Source organism: Ceratotherium simum, chromosome 13 (assembly GCF_057802395.1).
Source record: "Ceratotherium simum simum isolate JZ-2026a chromosome 13, ASM5780239v1, whole genome shotgun sequence".
Lineage (NCBI taxonomy): Eukaryota > Metazoa > Chordata > Mammalia > Perissodactyla > Rhinocerotidae > Ceratotherium > Ceratotherium simum.
Window position 1 is genome coordinate 46,868,435 of NC_141912.1, and position 24,035 is coordinate 46,892,469.

Sequence of the window (24,035 nt, forward strand, 5' to 3'; positions counted from 1 at the left end):
CTCATATCATGTGTTCAATAGGAAATATCCATAGAGAATATAAAGAAGGTCAATAGGAACTATGTCTTCTACTGCTGAAGATACAGGACCTACTCAGCAGAGGGAAATGGTCTAGTACACGACCAGCAAACCTTCTCTGTGAAATGCCAGAAGGTAAGTATTTCCAGCTTTGTGAGCCATACAGTATTTGTCCCAACAACTACTCAACTCTGCTGTTGTAGTACAAAAGTAGCCATAGACACTGTGAAAAATGAACGAGTGTGGCTGTGTTCCAATAAAACTTTATTTACAAAAATTGGCAACAGGCTAGATTTGGTTCTTGGATTCTAATTTGCCAACCACTGGTCTAGCAGAAATCAAACAACCAGCTAGACTACAATTCAAGTACTGAAGATAATTTCTTATTGCAGATGCTACCCAACTTCTTGCCAGCTAAAAGCCATCTTTTATTTTCTGAAAGTGTTATAATCCTCTGAGGTAAAAGAAGGGAAGGCAGTTGAGAAGATGGAAGAAGAAAGTAGAGAGGGTGTGGTGGTCATTAAAATGTGTCACTCAGATATCATGCCACAGAGAACACAGATGACTAAAGACCCTACCCAGCTCCTGCCCCTCAGGATCCACCACCACCAGCTAAGCTTCCTGTGGGCTGCTCCCAGTGACTGGGCACAGAGTGGGTACTAACGTAGGCCCATTCCTGTGAGATGCAGGACCCCTCTGACAAGCAACTTTGGGTCAAGCACTCCCTCAATTGGCCTGGCCCAATCTATCTTAGAACTGTGCTGTAGTCTGAGACTCTTCATATCCACTCCTTCTCTGTTTCCCACCTCCTTCCCAAGCGTCCACCCTGTAGCATGGTCTAAAGGCTCTCCCCATCTTTTCCTGCTCCTTCTGCTCTATCCATCACAGGCATTGCTCTCAAGAAATGTCTTTCACAGCTAACCCAATGTTGGTGTCTATTTCTCAGAGGACCTGAACTAACACAGAAGATGGTTTTGAGAGTGTATATTAATACAGGATAACAACCTAAAATGCAACACCTTCTCTCTTCTGTTGTGAGGCCAGTCCCCGTGAGCGGGAAGGAGGGAACAAACTACTTGACAAGACAGGGCTAGGACTAATCAACAGACCACAGCCAGCTCTTGAGGAATCCCCATTCCTTGAGGACAGGGGCCAGCATGACACTCCAAAATCAGCTATTCCTTTTTTGGGAAAACAACGCATTCAGTCATCGATCCCGAGGGGTTAAAATTTTTCAATCTCTCAAACATTACCTGAATGCTCCAAGACCATGAGAAAAAATGATTAGTGGGTATGTTTCACCAGTCCTCAGAGGGGAATTCCAGCTTGCAGGAGTTGTCATTGAACCTAGACAGCAATGGGGGACGACAATTAGTGTTTTCTTGACTTGAATGCTGCTGGTTAATTTAACTTACATCTCCTTAGTATAAAATCCTGACCCATGGAACTTATATTTATGTTTTTATGTATTACTAGTAAATTCATTAAAAAGTCTGCTACTAGATACCCACCAAGCAAGGACCTGAACCATGTGTTTTTCCTAAGACCATAGGATCATTAATTATCAGTTCTCACTGCTAGCCCTGAGCTTAAGGTGAGACATTTTCCCACTTACAGGTATATTCAGGAAGGCAGCTCCTTATTACCAACCCTAGGCTTTGGAAAAAGTTCAAAGGGAATGTTTTCAAACCAAACTACCCAGTACCCAGTACCTCAGGAATGTTACACTGAGAGCCAGAATCTTCGAATCGGAGACTCCTCTTATTCTAACTTGGTCATGATCAAGAGAAAGGTGGCGAGATCATTGACTTCATACTTAGGCATGGCTTTGGATACAGCTCCGTTAATTACTAGCTATTGACTTGGGCAAAAGAACTGAGTGTCAGATTTCTCTTCTGTAAAATGCAGAAAATGATATCTATCTCCCAGGATTTTTGTGAGAATTATATTCAAGTAGGTAATATATGTAAAGCACTTATCTAGTCACACCATAAGGGGCTCAAAAAATGGAAGATATTATCTTCTTTTCCTTCACTTCTCAATTGTTATTGTCATCGTTATTATCAATTATTTGTTTCATTTTCTCATTTACAAAATGGAGATGTGGTCATGAAGATTGTTGTGATGATTGCTATAGAAGTGATTTATAAGCTATTCAGCACCACAAAGATGTGTAATTGTAGAATTTTCAACATTTCTATTATAAAGCGATTTTTAAGAAAACTCCAAGGAGATGTTTAAAATGAATGCCAAAGTTGTAGGTAGTTTTGAAGGGGAAATCTGAAGACCTGGTTAACTCCAGCCCAACAGTAGTGTTTGGTCAAACAGATAAGGAAGGAAAGGTCCACATTAGTGAAATGTAGACAAATTAAGTGATGAAGGCACATCAGATTGTCTTAGTGAAAGAGGCGGGTCCCTTGGGGTTGGGTGATGAGAATGAGAGTAAAGCCTCCTCATTTATGATAAGAAATTAGCTCTCCTTTGTCTTGGATCTAGAGAGTTATGGTGGCTTCTACTTCTTTCTGTTTTTGCCTGACTTGAGAAAGCACTTTCGGACAGAGCATATGGACTAGTGGTCACATCAGCCAACCTGCTACTCTCACTGCATTATTGCCCACCCCCCACAACAGTATGTAAGAAGGAAAACTAGAGACCAGCCATGGAGAGATGCTAAAGCCAGTCTGCAAGTCTGACACTTTCACTCCCTCCACCTGTTCCATCATACGCAGAATGGACAAGATGAGAACCTTGATTCTATGAAAGTTACCTGGGTTTTTAGGAAATACTTTCTTTGTCATCTTAGGAGAAGTTTACACTGGAGAAAATCTACTTTGGTCTTTAACTGCCTGAAACTCGTGCTGTTTTCAAGGTTTTCTTATATTCTAAAGCCTACAAAGCAGGATCAACAGAAATCTTACCATATAATAAGCTCAAAATTTTGCCCATAAGCCAGTGTGTTCCAAGAAATTTACTAAGACCCCAAAAATATTCTTTGTTTGGGATCCAAAGGGTGTCAGAGTGATCATCATCTTGGGATGGATAATACAAACGCAAGAAGGTGCCCTGTAGAGGAAAGAAATTCAAGTACTTTTAGTCAAGTTGCTTCTCAAACACATTCCAACAGCTATTTTGCATATTTAATTAGTGGGGAGCCAACTACCTCTGTTGTTCACAAAGAGGTGCAGAGAACTTTTTAAGCTGCTGTGGTGATCGAATACAGTCGAAAGAGAAGTGAAATAGGATAACAATATGCTTTGTGAGTGAAAAGAAAGTATGGGCAGCCTGGTTTCAACCACTAAGGAAGGAGAAAATGAAGAAAGTTTAGAGATAAATTAATCAGATGGCAGCAATGAATTGGGGAATGACTTAACTAGCAAAAGGCTTCCTATGAAACCAAACAGAACTAAACAAAATATCTGAGTCCTTCTCAGAGGAGGGCAAGGTCAAGTATCAAAACCTCCTAGTGGGTCATGGCAACAGTCAATATTAGAATATAGGGATAAGTGGTATTAATCAAAGCATTACCTTATTAGCATTACCTTATTAGTGTAATCAAACATCAAGTCTGTACAACCGACAGAATAAGATCCATTTCCTCTGGGGATATGAGTTTGGCCAAAGCTTGCAGCAGCCATCAAAGCTTGTATTTTATTGACCCATGCTGAAAAACAGGTAAATATTATCTCACTTGTCATCCATAACACCCCAGACTGTATTATGCAAAGGAATTCCAAGGGAATCAAGTTACTGCCCATAGTTTCTGACCTCCTCCATTTCTTTACTAGCTAGTAAAATACACAGATTATTATTGAGGGCCTGCTGTATGCAAAGTACTGTGTGCGGAAAAAGATGGAGGTAGACAAAGCCCTTCTCCCAAGATGCTCAGGACTATCACCTCCTAATACTTATAGCCTTGCCCTTACCTTCCATTCCTAAGGAGACCACATTAAAGACCACTCGCCAAACCTGTTTTTCCTAAACATGAACTTTATCTCACATTTCCAACTTGTGCTTACAACTTCCCATTGGGTATCTCACCTGATGTTCTTCAAAGCCAATGGTCCAAAATGAAACTAAATGACCATTTCCAAACTCCCTCTCCTCATCCTCCAACCACACAGCCTGCAACTCCAGAATTCCCCATCTTGGGTATCCCAAGCCAGAAACCTGGGAATCATCCTACTCTCGTACTTCTTTCTCACCAGCCTCCTACATGCAACCAAGTCTCAATTCCTAACGTTTGTTTTTAGCTTAGAATTCTCTCTCCAGTATATCCCTGGCCCTCTAGCTCAACTGTCTCATTTAAATTTTCACTGTCTCTTGACCAGGCAGTTGCCATCTCTCCTAACTGTCCTATCCACCTTGGATCTTGAACTCTTCAAATGTATCCTTCACACAGCTTCTGGAGTGACTGAAAGCACAAATCTCACCACGCAATTCTTCTTAAAATCCTTCAACGGCTTCTTACTGGTCTCAAGGTGGTCTTTCTTGAAGAGGAAATGTATTGGAATCTTTTTGGAAGGCAGTTTGTAGGTGGTATTTAAATCTACACACGGCTTCCTAAGCTACTTCCATTGCTACTCGAGGCACCAGTGTGGTCTATCCATTTCAGCCTTCTGGGTTCAAACATAGAGAGAGGTTCATACATGCACAAGTTAAACCCCAAGGGCCTGGACACTGCAAGAAAGACCCTCCATGATCTGGAGGTTCACTGCCTCCTACTCTTCTCCTGATTTTTCCCTTTCAGTTACCTCCCTTCCACGTGCTCCAGCACTACTGAGCTACACACTGGGCTGTTCAATGCCTCTGCACTTTTGTAAATGCTATTCCCTGTACTTGAAATCCCTGTGGCAAACTCCTATTCAATCTTTAACATCTTGATCAGATGTCAGATCTTCTCTAAAGCCTTCCCTGACCCCCAGACTCCATCATTTCATTCTCAGTATTAACTCAATTCCTTGTATATATTTTTATTACTTTTCCTATCATATTGTACTAAAATTATGTGTTTGCACACTCTGTCTCCCACACTAGGCTATTTCTCAAGAGCTGTATCCATATCTTTGTATCCTCAGATCTTAACACAATGTCTGGCACATAGTCAGTGCTCAATAAATATTTTGAAAATGAGCTGAACGAAGCTTTTCACTGCCACTGGTCTCTCTTGTTTCCATCAAATGCTTTATGGTATACATTCTTTTACCCACTCACTCTTGAACCTTTTTCTCTCTCTGGTGCCAAAACCTTTCATTATGCAAGGAAATTCCTGCAAGAACACGCAGATTCACCTGTTCTCTTCCTTTCTAAACCCTAATCAAGTCCATATTTAATTTCAAGATGGTGAGTCCAAGTATCAGTATATCTAGACATTCACTTTTCTAGATTTAGCTAGCCCCCTCCTACCCTTCTACTGGATTGAGACAATTGACTACTCTGCTAGACAGACTCCTTCATGCTTTCCATCACATTCTGCCTCTGGCACCAAGACACCTAGAACTATGTTAAGTGTGGCACCTTCATCAGTATCACAGAGCATCACCCAGAAAGGTTTCGAGTCATGAAAAGAAGCCCATTTACATCCTCCTCATTGGTGACTAATGTGTGAAACACCTGCCAGTGATGAGCCCTTCAATACATAAGGCCTTGCTACTCAAAGTTGGTCCACGGACCAGCATCACTGGATTCAACTGGGAGACTGGATTCAACTGGGAGACTGGAAATGCCGAATCTCAGACCTCACTCCAATTCTACTGAATCAGAAAAGGTGTGCCTATTAAAGTTAAGAAGCACTGGACTGGGCCAGCCCCGTGGCTTAGCGGTTAAGTGCGTGCGCTCTGCTACTGGCGGCCTGGGTTCGGATCCCGGGTGCGCACCGACGCACCGCTTCTCCAGCCACGCTGAGGCCGCGTCCCACATACAGCAACTGGAAGGATGTGCAACTATGACATGCAACTATCTACTGGGGCTTTGGGGGAAAAAAGGAGGAGGATTGGCAATAGATGTTAGCTCAGAGCCGGTCTTCCTCAGCAAAAAGAGGAGGATTAGCGTGGATGTTAGCTCAGGGCTGATCTTCCTCACAAAAAAAAAAAAAAGGAGCACTGGACTAAGGTACCAGACCACCTAGCGTGACACATGGGTCAGCAATTCATGGTCAAATGGTAGGAGGTGGTTCCGAGGAAGGCAGGGGATGAGATGAATGGACCCTGGGTAATGGAGCCAGGTGAGCCTATTTTGGATTCCAGCTGTACCTCTTACAAGCTATGATGCTCTGGCCTAGGCGATTTACTCCTCTCTCTTATCCTCATGTGTAAAGTGGAAGTAAAAGCACTTGACCAGCCTGCAGGACAATTTTAAGGATGAAGTGATAATATAAGTCAAAATCTAGTACAGAATGCAACACATATTATGTTGCAGACAACTGATATTATTTGTCCCTTACCTAGAGTTAGTTAACTCTGGCTACCCAATTCAAGCCCTTAGAGAAGTTTCAGCTGATCTAAACTAGACCATACCATTTTCCTTTCTGGCAGGTTCAAAATCCAAGGCATTTCCTCAGAGATTATTTTTTAAAAAGCTTTACCTGTAAGCCTAACATTTTAGGGTCTATTCAGAATTACAAAAGGCTCTTCCCTCTCCCATTTAAGACAGTCTTCTAAGCCATGCTTCACGGTGTAATAGGGGAACGTCAAGTCCAGAGGACGGTAGGGTAGGCCTGCCTTTCCTTCTGTGATGAACAGCCTGTGTTCTCTCGTGCCCGTGCCCACGGGCAGCCATGGCGTGGCTATATGAGTGAGGGGGGAGGACTCTGGCTCACAGGATGGTGAGGAGCCCCAGAGAACCCACAGCTGCCCTGGATCACTACCTCTGGAATGGGGAGTTCAGTTCTAGAGCTGTGGGAGGGTTCCAAGTGGCACAAGGTTTTCTTTGTGAGATCTCAATTCCAGCAGGGCTCTGGGAACCTTTTCCAATCACTTGGAGTACCCTGGTTCTCTAAAACCTGCTCTACCAAAAAGCGTCCTCACCCAGCCTTCAGGAGTCACAGGTCAAGGTGAGGCTACAGGTCTGCCTGGGCACCTGACCTGAGAAGGTCTCAGGAAACTTCGAGCTGACCCAGGTTTGGGTATAGGCCCACAGGGCCCTGTGGCTAGCCAGTGCCAGGACAGCTGCAGATAAAGCTCCCCAGCCTACAGTTAATCTGGTCATGGTCCTGGATTTCCCATTCTCTAACTGTCTACCAGGACTCATCATGAAGAAGAGGCAGGGAGGAGACTTGTCAGGTTGAATGGCCACTCTCCAGATGATACAGTTTTGTGAGTCAGAACTTATAAATGTCACTTCCTTCTTTCTTTAATAGGAGCACTGGAACCTGTGGGTATGCTACTAATCTTATTATACATTCTTGGTGGCATTTATTTGTCAAGTATCCCTGATATTCACTCCTGGGTTTGGAGAGGGATTGTATACATGCTAAAAACATTATATTCTTTTATATGGCTTTATGTCCTCCACTAGCAAATAGCACATTTCTAGACCATACTTAGCCTTTTACCTGCATACCATATTTTCTACATACTCATTTAATAAGACTACAAAGAATCATCTACTGTTTTAATCTTTTATTTAATAAACTATAATAATTTTAAAAAACATGTATGCATTTATCTGTGAGCATTTAGAACAAGCAGGGCATTGGGCTCAATGCTGGGACTACAAAAATAATTACAAGTGTGCCAGCCTTCAAGTTTTCTGCCAGTCTAATGACAGTTTTTCAATGATTTTCAAACATGAGGGGATATAAAACATATTTTGAAATTCTCACCCTATCCCAATAAAAAGTGCATGATGTAAATGTCTCTTAGGTGATCATTTGCTCCTCATGTAAGATGTTAGTGGTTTTCAATCCATGGAAAAAGTAATGGGAAAAATGGACTTAATTTCAACTAGGCTCCAAGCTCCTTGAACTTGCCTCCGAGCTCTTTCTTTTAGTCATCAGAGTATCACCAATGCCTCAGCATCCTGATAAGTGTTGTTGAACGAGGGGACCTGTGAGATATTACTCCATTTCCTATGCAAATGTAGATAGAAGATACAGTCCCTCTCCTACTGATGCATTCACTTCCCCAACTACGAAGTAGGGTGAGATTTATCTCCAAGGTGCTGGGTGATGAAAGGTCTTTTGTAAATGTTATAGGAAGGAGTCACCCATCAAGCCTGAACAACTAGATCCAGAGTGAGCACTAGGTCTGTGGGTACAGACAGCATGACACCATTCAGAAGCCACCCACACTGCTCACCTGAGGAGACTGGATAGAGAAGTTCATGCATCGCAACCCTAAGGGATCAGCAGGAATTCACAAAGCTCCAGAAGCAATCTCTTTGCAATGAAGGTCCTAGAGTTGGCTGTCCCACTCTGGCCACCCGTCCTGGACTCGTCTAAGTCATCCTCTCCTTTCCTTCCCTCCCACCACAAGAAAGAGCAAGTCATGCACGTCCGTTCTCATCTGGAGCTCTTTGGCACCTACTTGGTCCTACTTCTCCCTGTCATCAGGTAGGAAAGATTGTTTCCCTCTGGATCCGAAGACCCTAAATTGCCATCTTCTCACACCACGCCCCCACTACTAACCAGGACTACACCTGCTGATCAAGACACCTGCCTCTTCTTCACCTTCGTGGAAGCAGGTTTTGAGGGTGCCTCTGCGGAAACTCCAGGGGAGTTGTGTTACTGCGTTTGACTGGGAGTGGGTTAGGGCAGTGAGGGAGAGGAGGGACGGCGTCGAGGACGTTCTCCACAGTGACTGCAAGCTGAGCTTCCAGTGTGTCTGAAAAGACCTCATCCTGGTTCTGTCCTGCAGTCATGATATTGAAGAAGACAGGCGCTTCTTCAGGTTCAGCTGGAATGAGGAGAAAGTGAGGCCCTCTCCCCAACCCCAGGAGAACAGAGGGTCTCCATGAGCATCTTCTTGATAGAACCTGGTTAGAAATTCATTCATGCAACTTCTCTGGGGCCGCTTGGAGTCTGGCAGCAGGTCAGTGGCTCAAGCCCTTGAACAAATATACCTCTTACCTGATGATTTAATCTGGGCAACAGGATTTAGGTCTTGCCAGTCAAAAGGATGCACCAGCACGAGGCAGCTGCAGAGGCAGAAAAGCGCATGCAATTTGGGCGGCAACATCTCGGAAGCCGAGCAGCAGTTTCAGCTTAACCTTCTTCAAGGCAGATTATTAAAAGGAAAAAAAACATGCAATAAGGAGGACTTAATAAGCTGACAAATCAGTGAGATTAAGGTACTAGTAACATGATTTTACACATTATAAGGGAAGACGACATTTGGAAAAAATAGAACATGCATTTTCTGGGCTGGGTTTTTGATAGGCACTAGGGTGGCAAAATCTTGGGCAATGCTGGATTGTAGGGCACGGATTTTAGGTTGTTATATTAGGTTTGAGGTCACTAGTTCTTTAACTTCACAGCAGTCTAGTTTGGTTATAAAGAGTAGCATCAAAATATAAAAATTTTAAGAATCATATGTCATAATCATAACCACATCCATAGGCATGTCTAACACAGTACACACTCGATAGGTTTTGGCTAATGTTTCATCATAATCATAAAATGACCACATTGCTGCAGCTGTGGTTGTTTTGGTGTTGATGATGTTATATTTTTGTTGTTCTAATCCTCCCACACTGAAAGCTTCCAAAAGACAGAGTCACGTCTTACTTATTGTCCCCAGTGCCTAACAGAGGGCCTGGCATGCAGTTGGTGTTGAATAAAAGTCTGTAGAATTGACAAATGTAACCGGACTCATGATTATAAGAAATTCTATTACAATGAGGATCTATGCTAACATCTCATTAGCAAAGTCTATCTTGTATTTATGCATCACCTTTTCCCTTTAAAATTTCTCCCCTCAACTTTTTTGGGTGATGGAAATGGCCCAAGCCATCCCCATCTCTCACTTGAATTTTGGCAATAACCTCTAACTGGTCTCCCTGCCTTCACCCTTGACCCTGTAGTATATTCCCAACATAGCAGCCAGATGATCACACGTCACTCCTCTCCTTAAAACTCCAAACGGTGTCATAGATCACAGAGGGAAGGCCACAGACCTTAAAGTAACCTATAATGCTCTCCACAGTCTGTACTCAACAGACTCCACTCCTAGCCCCTCCTTTCTCGCACTCTCACTGCAACCACACTTGCTTCCTTGCCATGCACCAAACATCCAGGCACCCCCTGCCCCGTCCTGGGATCTTGACACGTGCCCCTTCTTCCAGGAAGGGTCTTGGCTCTGATACACAAGCGACTGGCTCCCTCTCCTCTAGCATTTGGCTGGTTTTTTTTTCCCCTGCTGCATTCCCAGGACCAAGAATCATGCTTGGTACACGCTAGGCACTCAATAAATGCCTGTTGAGTGAATAAATTCTGAATCCTAGTAGTTTCTAACACATATGGTTACTAAAACAAACTGAGCCAAGTTTAATGATCCATGTGGGTATTGGTCCCAACTGATACTAACAGGGTACTAACTAGTTGGCCTAGTTATCCTGCAGGCAGATATAAACACAGACCTGTGGCTCAGAGAGTTAGTGCTCCTGAATATCTATGTGCTCCCCTGTATTTCCTGGCCTCCCTTGTGGGCGGACTGGGGACACGGACTGATTTCTGATAAACGGGAATTTGAATGGCGTGGTCTAGGACACTTAGGAGTCGGCATGCCCTCTCCATCGTTTCCTTTCTCTCACACAGCAAACTTAGAAGCCACATGTGGTGTCTCAAGATAGAGGAAGCCTGGATCCCTCGTCACTGAATAGAGAAGAGCCCCTGCCAATTCATATGGCCTTTCATGAACAGGAAAAAATACATCTGTAAGCAAGTGATTATCAGTGAAGAGACAACTCAATTGTTGTGAAGTTGTTCCTGCATTAGTGCAGCACAGCATGGCCTGTCCTGACTAATAGCAGATCTGCAGGCATTCAGTCAATGGGTACTTATTAAGCAAACACTATATATCCTTGGCTATGTCCACATGTGGTAAATACAGGAATTTGACACAATCTCTGCTCTAAAACAGGTTACAATGGGGATTCAGAGACAACACTAGCACATATAATACAGGAAGAAAGCAAATTACAGGGACATTTAAAAATTCTTAAGTGATATGGTACAAATTCTCAGGGCAACAGGATTTCAGAAAGAAAGAGTTCAGAGGAGACAGGGCTGTAGCCAGGTCAGCTCTTGCCATACAGCCTAGAAATCCAGAGAGGTAGCTGGGAAAATTGTCACTGGAGTCTAAGCTTCTCGGGCTACTTGTAGAGTGACTGCATTTCCTTATTCTATATGTTTTGTTTTTGGTCAAAAAAATATGCATAGTGTAACTCTTCAGATTATTTATAATTTTGATTGATTTTATTTTATCTTATTTAAGCATCATTTTCTATTTTATTATAAAGTTAATATGTGACTTCAAAAATTCAAACATGGGGGCCGGCCCAGTGATGCAAGTGGTTAAGTGCGTGCACTCCGCTGCGGCGGCCTGGGGTTCGCCGGTTCAGATCCCGGGTGCGCACCGATGTACCGCTTGGCAAGCCATGCTGTGGCGGTGTCCCATATAAAGTGGAGGAAGATGGGCACAGATGTTAGCCCAGGGCCAGTCTTCCTCGGCAAAAAAAGAGGAGGATTGGCAGATGTTAGCACAGGGCTGATCTCCTCACAAAAAAAAAAAAAAAAAATTATCTCTTCACTGATAATCACTTGCTAACAGATGTATTTTTTCCAGATGCATTTCTATGCTTGAATACACACACTCACATATACAATACACATACATATAATATATAGATACATATAGTCTTAAAATTTGTTTATAAAACCTTGTACTATTTATTTACATTTCAACTTACATTTTTAATTTGATAATATGTTGTAGATATCTTTTCATATGAGTACACAGCACTATTATTTCTCTAAATGGCACTTAGGAGTTGCTCAAAAAAGTCTGTTCGCTAAATAGATAATGATATTGCTAACATCTGAATGTTTATTATGTGCCAAGCATTTCGCACAGTTTCTGGCATATGGTGCCTTATTCAATCATCACCAAAACCATTTGTGAGAGAGGTTTAGTTATCCCCATTCTATTGAGGAAGAAATTAAGGCAAGGAGAGTTTAATTGACTCATCCTAACCACACAGCTAGCAAGTGCTGGAGGCAGGGCTTACACCTAGAACGTCTGACTCCCTGCTTTTAACCACAACACACCGTCTTTGTGTAGTGTCAATTTCTATTCACTCTAAAACCAAAGTCTTCTAAAGTTAACAAACAGAACAATTATTTTAATGATGCTAAGGTGTTCAGGAGCTGCTTCCTGTATTGAGAAAATGACTTAACAAAGAATTAGAAATTGTTCTCTAATGAGCTGAGACTCTGTCTCATTGTTCTTGCCCTAATTTATATTTGGAACAACACGCTAAGACCCTTGGCAACTGCAGAGTGCTGTGTATGAATCCAGAGAAACAGCTACTGCGTTTCCCAAACAAGCAATAGAAGAAGTTGAGCTGAAGCCCGGCTAGATGCTCACCAGATTCCACCACTACCCCTCTGTTCTGTTACCATAACTTGGTTTTTCATCAAATAACATCATCCATAGAAAGTGTTTACAGAGACATGAGCAGAGGCTTTAGAAAATTCCACCTCAGGTGCTGACAGCCTATGACTGAATAAGGGGAGTCTCATTCAGCCCATTTGGAAGATCACTGGGGTTGAAGAGGTGAACGTGAAACACAAGCAGATGAATAGGGAGTTTCAGGAACACTGCAACAATCCAAAGAAGGTGAGCTTGCCCGCAACTCCTTGGTATTCATCACATCTTCCTCGTCAATAGCTTCAGGAAGAATCAGAGACAGCCAATGGCTGGCAGGACTTCCCCAAGTCCTCCACGCAGGAGTGGGGTGCTCTGCCCTCCCCATGTTTCCCACCAGACCAGTGCCAGGGCCAGCACCTTGGTCCTCATGGTGGAGCAGGGCAGAATTGACCCTGGATGAAATGTCACACTAGAGTTCCCAACCTGAGCCCCTGCAAGCTACCCAGGCTCTGGGGGAAACTTCGAACATACTGAGCATCACCCCAGACCTACTGACTCCGAATCCTCAGAAGCCTGACCTGGGCTTCTGCATTTTAGCTCCCTAGGGATTCGGACACAGCCAATCCCAGGTTTGGGATTGGAATAGTGTTTGGAAACTGCTGCAATGGAACATACGAGTACTATTTGTGTAGAGTTTTTTCACCACCCTATCATAGGTGCTATCTGACCTCATCCTCAAAGTAATAATCCTCTAAACAACTTAATGATTGGCTAACTCATTCATTCATTCGTTCACGTATTCATTGACTCAGTTTTAAGAGTGCCTATGTGTCAGTCACTACATTTGGAATAAAAAGATTTTTCAAATAGATGTGATTTTTGTCTTCAAAATCCCCAGCGGAGAGAGAGACTGTCAAACAATCATCATGAACGCTATTCCAGATTATTTACGAGATGTAGTGGAAATAAAGGTCTAGTGGGCATAAAAGAAGAGAAGCAAATTTTAGCACAACCATTTTTCATTCGGGGGGATGAAGATCAATGAAACACAGAAAGGCAATGCCACCTGCCTGAGGTCACACAGTGAGCCCTCGGCGTGGGCAGGACTAGATGGTGGAGTTCCTCCTTTTACCCATGTGCACTGAGGGATAGAAAGACCCAAATAGAAGGATCCCTCTCCTCTCTCTACTTTCCCCGTTGCCTCTGGCTGGTGTGCTTGGTGGGTGGGAAAGATATGCCAAGGTTATCCCCTAGCTGATGGCAAGACAGCTGTGTCCGAAGCAGTGGATGACCATCACTAAAGTTTCCCTGCCGTTGGGAAAGGAGATCGGTCCTCTTGGGCTGGACTCCTCAAGGGCACCAAAGGAAAAAGCACTTCCCACCTCAGCGAGCAGAGGCTCACCTGTCTGGGCACAGTCAGACCACGGGGCCACTAGCAGCACAGAAGGAGGCTTTCTCTTTGCTCCGGCAACTTTCTGTACTTGCCTCCATTTGGGCACTTTTCGCCCTCTACTGCAAAGCTCTCTTTACAGAACTGCTTCACCCAGTAGCCTATGAGCTCCTCCAGGGCAGAGACCGGTCTCATTTGTCTTTTTGTTATTACTACTTAGCAAAGGGCCAGCATATAGCAAGCACTAGCAAACGCTTCTTGAATAAAGATGAAGGATCCTGTCTTCTTTTTGGTGTGGGTTACTAGGCAGCCTAGAAACACATTCTCAGATGATTGCACACCAAGTTGTGACTTCTCAATACAGGAAGTGGGTAGGGGTCAACTGCCTGGGCTTTAGTGCCTGGTGCCCAACTGCCTGGGTCTGATTCCCAGCCCTGACACCAGTAGTGTGACCTCCCACACACTGTGGAGACCTTCTGTGCCTTATTTTCTCACCCGTACAATGAGGCTGAGGATGATAATAATATTTCCCAAAGTTAAATGATAAATATACGTAAAACAGCGTTTTTGCATGTAGCCAAATGCAAATATTAGCATACTCATTTTGCATTCCTAGCATCATGCATTGCCCATAAGTAAGCAGTTGCTCAATAACTGTTAACTAAATAAAAGCTAAGGTGTCAATCAAGACCTTGAGATAGGAACAGGAAGACTTTTTCTTTGCTGATTGAAGTCACTCCGTGGTCGTCATCCCCTTTGTCCATAGATGGTTCTGCTGCATAGATCTTATGGGTTTCACTAAGGGCTGGAACTTCCCCTGAGCACTATCATTAACACTTATCCTACATTTCTTGGGGAATTCGTGTGCACTGCCCTTCTTCCCCTCTGCAGGCTGCTAGTGCCCTCATAATGTCTGGGGCACCTCTTGTGGTCTCCCAGCAGGGCCCGCCTCTCAAAACTTATCAAAAGTTCCACACTCCCTAATCTAACAGGCTGCTGGGAGGTACCAGCATGCTCATAAGCCTTTCCTGATTAACTTCCAAATCCCTTCTTTTAACCATGGTCTCCTGGAGGCATGTTATCAAAGCCCCTGAAAATTTACTCTGAATGAAAGAATCGCATGCTATTGGGAAGAAATGCTTTGGAGAAAAGAGGCCTTTTCACGCCTTCCAAATCAGATACTATGGGCAGTAACCCACTCTGCCTACCCCAGCAACCTCTCGCTGCCAAGCTTCAGACAAGAGAGCGTGAGCTGGCGCTCTATCATCCAGCACTGCAATGAAGAGAGTCTATAAACTAGGAGCTTGAATTCCTCAGAGTATAGATGGTGATGTGACTTCTGCGTTTGAGGGAGGTAACAGTATTGTAATAGACAATACTTAAGGGGGAAAAAAATCTCAGAGCAAAGAGTATTATATATTGTTTCTCATACTATAATTGAAAACAAAAATGGAAAAATTGTTCTTTTCTGAAACAAATTTTTCCCTATATTGGTGAAACATAAGCCAGTCCGCTCTCAGGAGGTTTAATAGTGAAACAAGCGGGTCTCGACAAGAAGTCCATTTGAAACTCAACTACTGATATCATGGCAAAAGGCTAAAGAAGTAATAAGAAAGATGATTTTGACATGCATTTTTTAATCAGTTTTACATTTTCTAAAAACCTGAATGAGAACTCCTTGGACCAGGAAGAGGACTTGATGAAGCATGCTTCTGCAAGTATCAACAACGCTCCTCATTAACACAGCACAGGCATCTGAGAAGAGAATCGGGACTGGTTTTCCAATTTCTCAACTTGTTGATTTGGAGTTTGTTTTGTTTACCATTAGGAAAAAACTCTTAAAGATAAACAAAGTATTTAGACAGCAACTGAGACCTTCTGAATCCAAAACCTGATTACTGATTTAGTTAAGAAATAAAAAGAAGGTGATCTGAAGCATAAAGAACTATCTTTTATTGAGCAGCAGTGTCTAGCTGGTACTTTACATAATCTTAGTCCCCACACAAGGAGTAGAGGTAGCTGGTCGTTTACCTCCATCTGACACTTAAAAACACCGAGGCTTGGAGAGATTGGCTGACCCGCATGACGGACAGGTTTCAGAGGCTTGATCAACAAGCCCAGCCCTCTGAGGTATAGAGAAAAACCTATCAGAGTATGCTCTTGTTTTTATTTGAATATATACATTTATACACAAAGAGAAAAAAAAAGTCTAGGTGAATATAAAGCCAGAACGTTCTCAGTGGTCATATTTAAGTGGTAGGATTATAAGTGATTTTAGTTTTCTTTCTTTCTTTTTTTCTTTTTGCTGAGGAAGATTCACCCTGAGCTTAACATCTGTGCCAGTCTTCCTCTATTTCGTATGTGTGTCACCACCACAGCATGGCTGATGCGTGGTGCAGGTCTATGTCTGGGATCCAAACCTCCGAACCCGGACTGCTGAAGCGAAGCACACCGAACTTAACCACTAGGCCACAGGGCTGGCCCCTAGTTTTCTTTTTTTTAACATGTACTTCTCTAATGTGTCAACAATGAACATGCATTACTTGAGTAGAAAAAAAAAGAAAAACAAAACCCTAGCTCTTTCCGTGGGCAATTAAATCTAAACAAATGGCTTCCTGTCAGAAAGAAGCTGGACCCTTAGAGGTTTGGGGTCCAATTTAGATAATATTGGATTTGAGGCTTTGCTTTGGAGCAATAATTTTAGGAGAAAGGTATGCTTAGTTTCAGTTTGAAAGTTTGGGGTAGGTGTTTTTTCCTGAAAAAATGAGTGGTTTGTGGTTATTACAATTTCAGATTAGTACCCATGACCCAAGTATTGTGCTAGGCTTTTAAGGGAGTCCCAGCATGTGTGTGTGTGTTTTGTATGTATGGGGGGGGGACAGTGTAGGATGACAAACAAAAGAGAATAACATGCTTAAAGAGTGCCCAGTTTTGTAGTCTAGATAAAGATGAACATAACCTACTCTAGTTCCGGTCTGACTATGGGACACTAACTAATCTAATTCCTTGTTTTACATACAAGGAAACCGAGGCCCAGAGAGGGGAAGCAACTTGCCTAGAACCACACAGCAAATTAGTGACCAAGCTGGGATAAAAATATCTTGTTTCCTGGGTCCCCAGACCATCAGGTTTGTACAGCAGTGAGCGCCACACTCTAAGTGAGGTGCACCTGGGCTCTTTTGTGGAGAACATGGTTCCTGTTGAGATCTGGACAGGGAATGCTGAGGCTGCCAAGGGCAACGGGAGGGGCCTGAGTCTGCAAAGAGAAGGATCAACTCTGGGCCAGTCATTGCACATCTGAAACCTAAGTCTCCTAATCAGTGGAATGAGATTAACACCTCTCTCACAGGGTTGATGAGGTGAGGGAAAATGCCAGCCCAGAGCCAACAAACCAGCTCTCAATGAATGTCCTTTCCCTTCTTCACCAGGAACCAGCTTAGCTCCATCGGGAGCAAAATAAGTTAGATCCTAGAGACTACACTGTACGAAAGGAAAGAGCCCAGTGATGTGAAAGTTGGCGATTTTTATCCTGCTGAGTTGCCAAAGCACCGTCAGTAGTGCAGACTCGGGCTCCATCCGGTTTCTCAGCCTCCACACCACTGACATTTGGGACCAGGTAATCCTTTGCTGTGGGGGACTGTCCTGTGCATTGTAGGATGTTTAGCAGCAATCCCTGGCCTCTACTCCCCAGACACCAGTAGTAGCACCCCTCCTACTCAGTTTCAACAAACAAAAATGTCTCCAGATATTGCCATGCGTCCCCTGGGGAAGTAAAATGCCCCCACTTGAGAACCTCCGGGGTACACAAAGGGCAAGCAGACACAGGCAGTTGTCTACCTTACCTGGGAGATGGGACAGCGTGGAAAACCATCTATTTTAAGAGAAATAACTGAAACTATGAGCTCTCTTGCTAAGCAAGTAGGTGATCTAACAGTATACTTGGGGTTTGTTTGTTTGGGTAGGTTTGCAAAGATATGTGACTTCTTTATGAACATATTCAACTTGTGACATGAACGCATCACTGCACTTGACTTTTATCTTACTCTCTAGTTAATCTAGTTGGGGATCTTCTGCCATGATGCCCTTGCAAGTTTCCCTACCTGTCCCTTCCCACAATGCCCACAGCACTGTTTGCACCTCTCTTATGGTGGTTACTTTTTCCCACAATGTATTGTACCCCAACGGCCTATACACGAGACCATCCACTGACCTATCCACCCATTGGAACATTTACCAAGCACGTCCCTGTGCCAAGTATTGAGTGCTAAATGTCTGGCTGGCTTCTACTCAAAGCACACCAAACTCCATGTAGGGAAACAGTACAGCGGGGGCTCCACGGCCATGGGAAAATTTCAGTCTTGATGGATTTATTTAGAATATTTCAATCAGAAAAATCTAGAAATGAATTACTCTAAATCAATATATACATGAATTTTATGGGTTTTTTTGCCTAGTATTGTCTTTATCTTGAATTACATGTAGAGAATGAGGATACTATTGTATTTGTAGCACTTGTAGCCTCTAAAGGTCTTAATCCTGCTTTGGTTAAGTGCTGAGGAGGCTTGGAGAGAGCCGTGGATTTTTTAAATGCAATTTTGAGTTTGAAATATTTTGATAGAAGTGAGTTCAGTGTGGGCACAAAGGAGAATGGTTAATTCTGGGGGTGGGTGGTGCCGGAAGGTATGGAAAGAAAGCCCTCCTAGAAGTCACGATGGAGCTGACTCTCTAGAGAGGAGGAGCGTTAGCAGACTGACCTGGGTTGATGGAGAGAAGAAGGAAGGCATTTCACAAAGAGGATACTGTGAGTGATGAAGCCTAGGAATCAGTAAGGGGATGTTAGGAGGTGGGTGTTGGGAGGAAGGAGGTTGAAGCAAGAGCAGAACAGAGACCCTTGCTCGCACTACGTCTGAGTGGACTTGTGTCCTCCAGGTAGTGGTATTTCCCACTGCACCCAGCGGTGAGCGTCTTTCATCTACCAGGTGTACAACGAACATCTGCTGAATTAACACAAGAATGACTCTGGCACTGCAGAATGGTGTCCCTGTGTGTCCTTAGTCCAATGACGTGTGTATATGTGCTTATGTGTGTGCATGTGTGTGTTCTGGGGGTTATAGGGGATGTACCGTAGAGGGGTCTGGAGCCTCAACCTGTTCACTGAACACAGCTATGGCCCCAGGCTACAGCTCAGCTATACCATGTCCTAGTGATTTCACGGCAGCCCCTTCTTCACTCCTTAGCTCACCTCTCCCCACTGGGTTCAAGTCTTCTCCCCTTAAATGGATACACTCTCCTTCACCCTGTCCTCCTATTCCTTACAACTGAAGATCTGAAAACATTCTTCTCAGAGGAAAACAGAGAACACCAGGCTTACTCACCCTCGGGAAGCGCTTCTCTTTGCCTTCAATTTAATACCAGACCAGAAGTCGCCACCTCCTCTCTATAACCAGCTGTTGGTCCCAGGCTCCAGCCTCGTCCTTCCTGAGTCAAGGGAATCTTGGCTCAGTCAAGGGCCACATCAGCTTCCCCCAGTGCCTCTTCAGCACCCATGAGCCATGCTCATGCCACACTATTACTCTGGATTTAATTCATGTCACTTTGTAACATTTAAAATGTTTTCTTGTCCATTTTCTTTCCCCAAATAGATTGAAGCTTCTCTTGAAAAAGATCCAATACCTTTCATCTTTTTAGATTTCTCACAGTTCTACGTACCCTGTGGGCCCTTAATAATGCATTCTCTGGTTTCTGATCCATTTCTCTAGCTTTATTTCTTATATAAGCTGTTTTACAGTTTTATGTGATTTTATTATAAGCAACCACCAATCCTCTATGGAAGTATTACACCCTTTAGGTACATATCACCAACCATTTTCCATATCACTAAAATGAAAACAGTGCTCCTTGCTTTTCTGAACAAAGAACTACTATAAATGGCTGCAAGTCCCTGGCTTCCCTGGACACTAGCCTCTTTTATCTTCTGATGGTCACTGAGATCTCTGAGAGGATGACCATGGAGGATTCAGAATCTGAACACAGAGGAATAATTCACAAGACGTTTTTGAACTCTCCAAGTTCTCTTTCCACAGAAAAGTGCCTTTTTCTCAACTGTGGGATATGAGTTAACTAGAAAGGTATGTACATTTGAGAACTAGGACTCTGAAAAGGCTAATATTTACTTTGGACATTTAGAACTGGAGAATCGAAGGCGACAACACTAACAACCTTGATACAGCCATCTTCATTAACATAATCTATGAAAATCCATGACCACCACTGGCTAACACAAAATTTTCTAACTGGCCAGACAGAGCAAAAACTGATTACCCAAAAGCCAGAGAACACAGGACTTATCTATTCTTTAACGCTGCAAAATTTACCAAAGCAAAGTCAGCAATTGCAGTAGGGTTATAAATAGGTATATTGATCTTAGGAAGGCAATTTGGCAAGCCCTAAATTGTCCACATCCTTCGACCTTTGCACAACATTTCTGAGACCAGCACACAAACAAATCTTACACACAGGGAATTGAAACCCTAAAAACATAATGCACTACGGTGTTTATTCCAACTCTATTTTAAGAGCCAATACACACACATACACACATAGGGAAATGCTACAAATGTCAAACAGTAAGAGAATATCACCAACGGAATTTTAGTCAGTTATTAACATGATATTTACAAAATAACCCTTTATGACTTAGGAAACTGTGTGCAATGCAATTTAAATTGAAAAAAGAATATAAAACTGCCATATAAAAATTCATACTATAAGACTATTAATTAATATAATAAGAGTGATGGAATTATGAGTGTTTTTCCCATCTTGTTTCACATATTTTACAATAAAATGTATTGCTTTACTAATAAATAATTTTAAGAGGATATTTAAGAAGAGTTTATATGACCATGAAGCGTTTATGTTTAAGTAAAATGATATGTTGAGAATTATCTGTGATCCCAGATACATAAAAAAAAAGGAAGGAGGAGGAAAAGGAGAAAACAACAAGAATAAGAAGAAACAAAATAAATAAAAAGAAACAAATATTTACAAAGTTTATCTTTTTTGAAGAAGTTTGTATGCTTAGATACTAAAGAGGGGGCCGGCCCCGTGGCATAGTGGTTAAGTGTGCTCCGCTGCTGGGGGCCTGGGGTTCGAATTCCAGGCGTGCACCGACCCACTGCTTGTCAGGCCATGCTGTGGCGGCATCCCACATAAAGTGGAGGAAGATTGGCATGGATGTTAGCCCGGGGCCAGTCTTCCTCAGAAAAAAGAGGAGGATTGGCAACGGATGTTAGCTCAGAGCTGATCTTCCTCACCAAAAAAAAAAAAAAAAAAAAAATACCTTTAGTTTTTTTTGTTTTTTTTTTGGTGAGGAAGATCAGCAATGAGCTAACATCCGTTGCCAATCTCCCTCTTTTTGCTGAGGAAGATTCACTCTGAGCTAACCTCTGTACCCATCTTCCTCTATTTTGTATATGGGATGCCGCCACAGCATGGCTTGATGAGCGTTGTGTAAGTCCGTGCCTGGGATTCGAACCAGTGAACCCAGGGCCACCGAAGCAGAGAGCGTGAAGTTAACCACTGTGCCACTGGGCCAGCCCCTAAAGGTAATTTTTTTATCCTTCTTTTTACTTTTCTCTTTTCCAATATTTTAAATCAATGAGAATATTTACTTTAAAAAATCAACAATTTTTTTAAATAGTAAAGCCTGAAAATTATTTTCTTCAGTTTTGGCTCCTTGACCACAATAAAATATCATCCTGGCAGATGAAGAAGGCCTTTAAATCAGAGCTCAGAGAACACATTCTATTTAAACCCACTGAAAAGTTGGTATCATCTTCTGCCTTTCTTCTGTGGGCTTCGTGTCTACCACTGAAACCACAGTTTCGCTTCAAATCTCAGCTAAGATCTCCGCACGCTACCATAACCTCTGCTAATCCTGTTTTCCCCTCTTTGTCTGTCACTGTTAAATTCTCATCAGGCATCATTTCTTTTTGAAACAAAAGACAAACCAATAGGTAAAATGTCCACTTTCAAGTCCAGAATTTCCATCAAATCTGATGACAAATCCGAGTAAAACCTAGTCCTGGCAAGATATTAGGGCATGTGCCTTAACTCTTCTGTTATTCATAAAAAGAAAGAAAATGCTCTTTCACAAGTATCAGCACTCTCTCTCAAATTCTTTCTGATTAATTTTTGGAATGGGAATATATGGCAGGCAGAATAATGATACTCACCTTCCCCCCAAAATGTCCACATCGTAATCCCCAGAACCTGTGAATATGTTACATTACACGGCAAAGGAAAATTAAGGATGCTAATTGGTTGACTTCAAAATAGGGAGTTTGTCCTGGATTATCCAGGTTGGCTCAATGTAATCACAAGGGTCCTTAAGAGTGGAAGAGGGTGCAGAAGAGGAAGTCAGTGGTAAGAGAAAGAAGACCTCAACCCACCATTGCTGGCTTTGAAGACTAAAGAAGGGGGCCATGGGCCAAGGAGTATGGGTGGCCTCTAGAATCTGGAAAAAGTAAGGAGACAGACAGATTCTCCCCTAGAGCCTCCAGAAAGGGGTGCAGCCCTAAGACACCTTGATTTTAGCCCAGTGAGACCGTGTTAGACTTCTGACCTACAGAACTGTAAGATAATAAATTAGTGTTGCTTTTAGCCAATAAATTTGTGATAAATTGTTACAGCAGTAATAGAAAACTAATACAGAGCATATAAAGTTACGGAATGAGACCAGATTGCAATAGGCCAATTAACTTTCAACTTAAGTCAAAGAAAGTCCTTTAAATATCTCAAAATTGACCCAATACCAAACTGAATGATTGAGGAAGAAGACAAAATCTTCTGCTTTGGATATTTTAAATAGGATGAAGGCAGGAGATTGTCAATCTTCCAGCCCTGATTTCTAAGCAATTTATTACTATTTTTTTATTGCGGTACCTGTCGTTCGTATTTTACATTAGTGTTACATATTCCCTGCTTAAAAATTCAAAAATTACATAAAGGTGTAACTTTGAAAGTCCAAATCTCTATAACTTTACACCCATTTTCTCCCCTGCTCAGGAACTAGTAAAAACTCCTGTTCACCATTAGATATAAATGACCTCATACTTTTTTCTAGAAGCAATATTTTTAAGCAACTATACCCTTGTCTGATAAGGAAAAAAATATTTACTTCAATCTGAAACAGGCTAAAGGCAGCTAGAACATCATCCTATAGCAGTGATTCTCAACCGGGGCAATTTTGCCCCCCCGAAGACATCTGGCAATGTCTGGAGACATTTTTGGTTGTCACAACTGGGAGAAGACTGCTTCTGGCACCTGGTGGGTAGAGGTCAGGGATGCTGCTAAACATCCTACAATGCACAGGACAGACACCACAACATAGACATATTTGGCCCCAAATGTCAAGAATGCTGAGATTAAGAAATCTTGGCCTAAGGGGATGCTAGAGAAACTATATCCTTGTTTAATAAGGAAGAAATATTTATTTTATTCTGAAACAGGCTATAGGGAGGCAGATGCCTGGTCAACACAAAGGAGAACTTTTTAATAGTCAGGCCATTTGGGATGTAAACCTCACAATGCAGAGAGAGTTCTCTGTGATGAGAAGGATTCAAACACTGCCAACTGGTCCCCTGCCAGGGGTGCTGAAAACGGATGGGTGCACGAATGTGGCTGGACGCTGAGATTCCATCTTTATCTAAGACACATGATTCCTTTTAAAAGCATCAGCAAAAATTTCCTACTTAATACTTGCTAATATTGAAGCTAGGAAAGAGAAAAGATAATGCCTTCTCTATTAACATTATTTTCTCTCTACCATATTAGCTAATGGAATCAAAGCTTAATCTGGATATTATCTCAAATGTATAACACTCAAGTGACTTCTGCAAAAGTGTCTAATGCCCCCTTATCTTGGGCACAGTAGATACGACTCTTGTGTAATCATTTCACAACCTAAGAAAAGAGACAGGGTCAAAAAAAGCAGAAGAAGAAGCAATTCTCTATTGTGGAAGCAATTTAATAGAATAGCC

General features: G+C 42.6%; 1 protein-coding gene across 2 annotated transcripts in view; it reads right to left on the reverse strand.

Annotated features, from left to right (window-relative positions):
* PLA2G7 (phospholipase A2 group VII) overlaps window positions 1-24,035 on the reverse strand; it is a 37,933-nt gene that overhangs the window by 8,679 nt on the left and 5,219 nt on the right. For both annotated transcript variants that reach the window (XM_004424049.3, XM_087438687.1), the window contains exons 2-5: window positions 9,083-9,225; window positions 3,558-3,679; window positions 2,937-3,081; window positions 1,272-1,365 (exon numbers count right to left, since the gene is read on the reverse strand). In XM_004424049.3, the coding sequence (XP_004424106.1) occupies window positions 1,272-1,365; window positions 2,937-3,081; window positions 3,558-3,679; window positions 9,083-9,191 (470 nt within the window). In that variant the 5' untranslated portion in view covers window positions 9,192-9,225. The remainder of the gene's footprint in view (window positions 1-1,271; window positions 1,366-2,936; window positions 3,082-3,557; window positions 3,680-9,082; window positions 9,226-24,035) is intronic.